Genomic DNA, 1098 nt, shown 5'->3' on the forward strand with positions numbered 1-1098 from the left:
GAAAAATGGGGATATTGATTTTAATAAATAGAAATTAGACAGAAATATTACATTTAACAGCACTATTCAATTACTACTAAGATTAAATGAGCATTAGATGATGGCAAAAGTAATCAAAATGTTAAAAAAAGGAAAATTAGCATGTGCAATTAAATCTTCTGCATAACAAAGACACCTAAATAAGAAAATCTCTAATATCGGTCAATTACAATATGGTACAGCTATTTCATACAACCCTAGCAAAGAGTAACATAAAATTAGTTCATATGACTTGTCTGCTAAGTCTTTTGGGGCCATAATATAGCTTTATGCTAGGAACAGACCAAAGCATAAGTCATTATTCACTCATAATCTTTCCAATGGTGCCATATTTGATCTTCAATCAAATATGGCACCATTGACATTTGGTCTCGATACATGCAAAAATCAATGGCGCTGACATCTTATTTTCATAGTCAATGCAACTTTGTAGTCCTTGAAGCTCGCCAAGTTATTATGCGCAGCACACAAGTTGCATTTAAACACTTTTTTTTGCCATTTTGAAGCTTGAAAGATTCAGTCCCCATTCGATCTATGATATTAAAATCAATGGTCAGGAGATCCTTAAAAAAAACTAATTTTTTTCACAGCTTCAAAACAACATAATGGTGATTAAATGTCACAGGTTTTCTTTTTGGGTGAAGTATTTCTCATGAAGAGACTTTAGAGCTGCTGTTTTCCAGTCAGCAACAAATTACCACTTACCTGTTGATATAATTACTCAACTCTGCCGGAAGCTCAAAACAAACGGTCTGCTTCCCAATGGTTTTCTCCATTTTCAGTTTCTCTGGCATGATGTGGGGGAGACTCCGAGTGAAGATGTGGGTCAGAGCTCCCTCTACATGGAAACTTTTGTCCTGACTCCTTCGCAAAATAATTTTTTGGATGAATTCAATACTGAATGCCATTACATAACGGTAACAGGACCATTAAAAGTCCAAATTAAACACCATGTTAAATCACTTAGTAGTGGACTGTATCCACTTGTCCAAAGCTGTTTACCTGCAACCAGTGCATCTGTAACCTTGATACGTTTCACAGTCAAAGGGACGGATTTCA

The 1098-nt window shown here is 35.3% G+C and overlaps 1 protein-coding gene across 1 annotated transcript in view; it reads right to left on the reverse strand.

Annotated features, from left to right (window-relative positions):
• The window catches only part of LOC107574693 (ferredoxin-fold anticodon-binding domain-containing protein 1-like), a gene marked incomplete at its 5' end in the record, with an annotated part of 2795 nt that extends 1698 nt beyond the window's left edge, over positions 1-1097 (reverse strand). The window contains 2 exons of the mRNA XM_016261132.1: positions 745-903; positions 1042-1097. Coding sequence (XP_016116618.1) covers positions 745-903; positions 1042-1097 — 215 coding nt within the window. The remainder of the gene's footprint in view (positions 1-744; positions 904-1041) is intronic.
• Position 1098: the final 1 nt, after the last annotated feature.

Source organism: Sinocyclocheilus grahami, unplaced genomic scaffold (genome assembly GCF_001515645.1).
Source record: "Sinocyclocheilus grahami isolate Dianchi unplaced genomic scaffold, SAMN03320097.WGS_v1.1 scaffold2312.1, whole genome shotgun sequence".
Taxonomy (NCBI): Eukaryota; Metazoa; Chordata; class Actinopteri; order Cypriniformes; family Cyprinidae; genus Sinocyclocheilus; species Sinocyclocheilus grahami.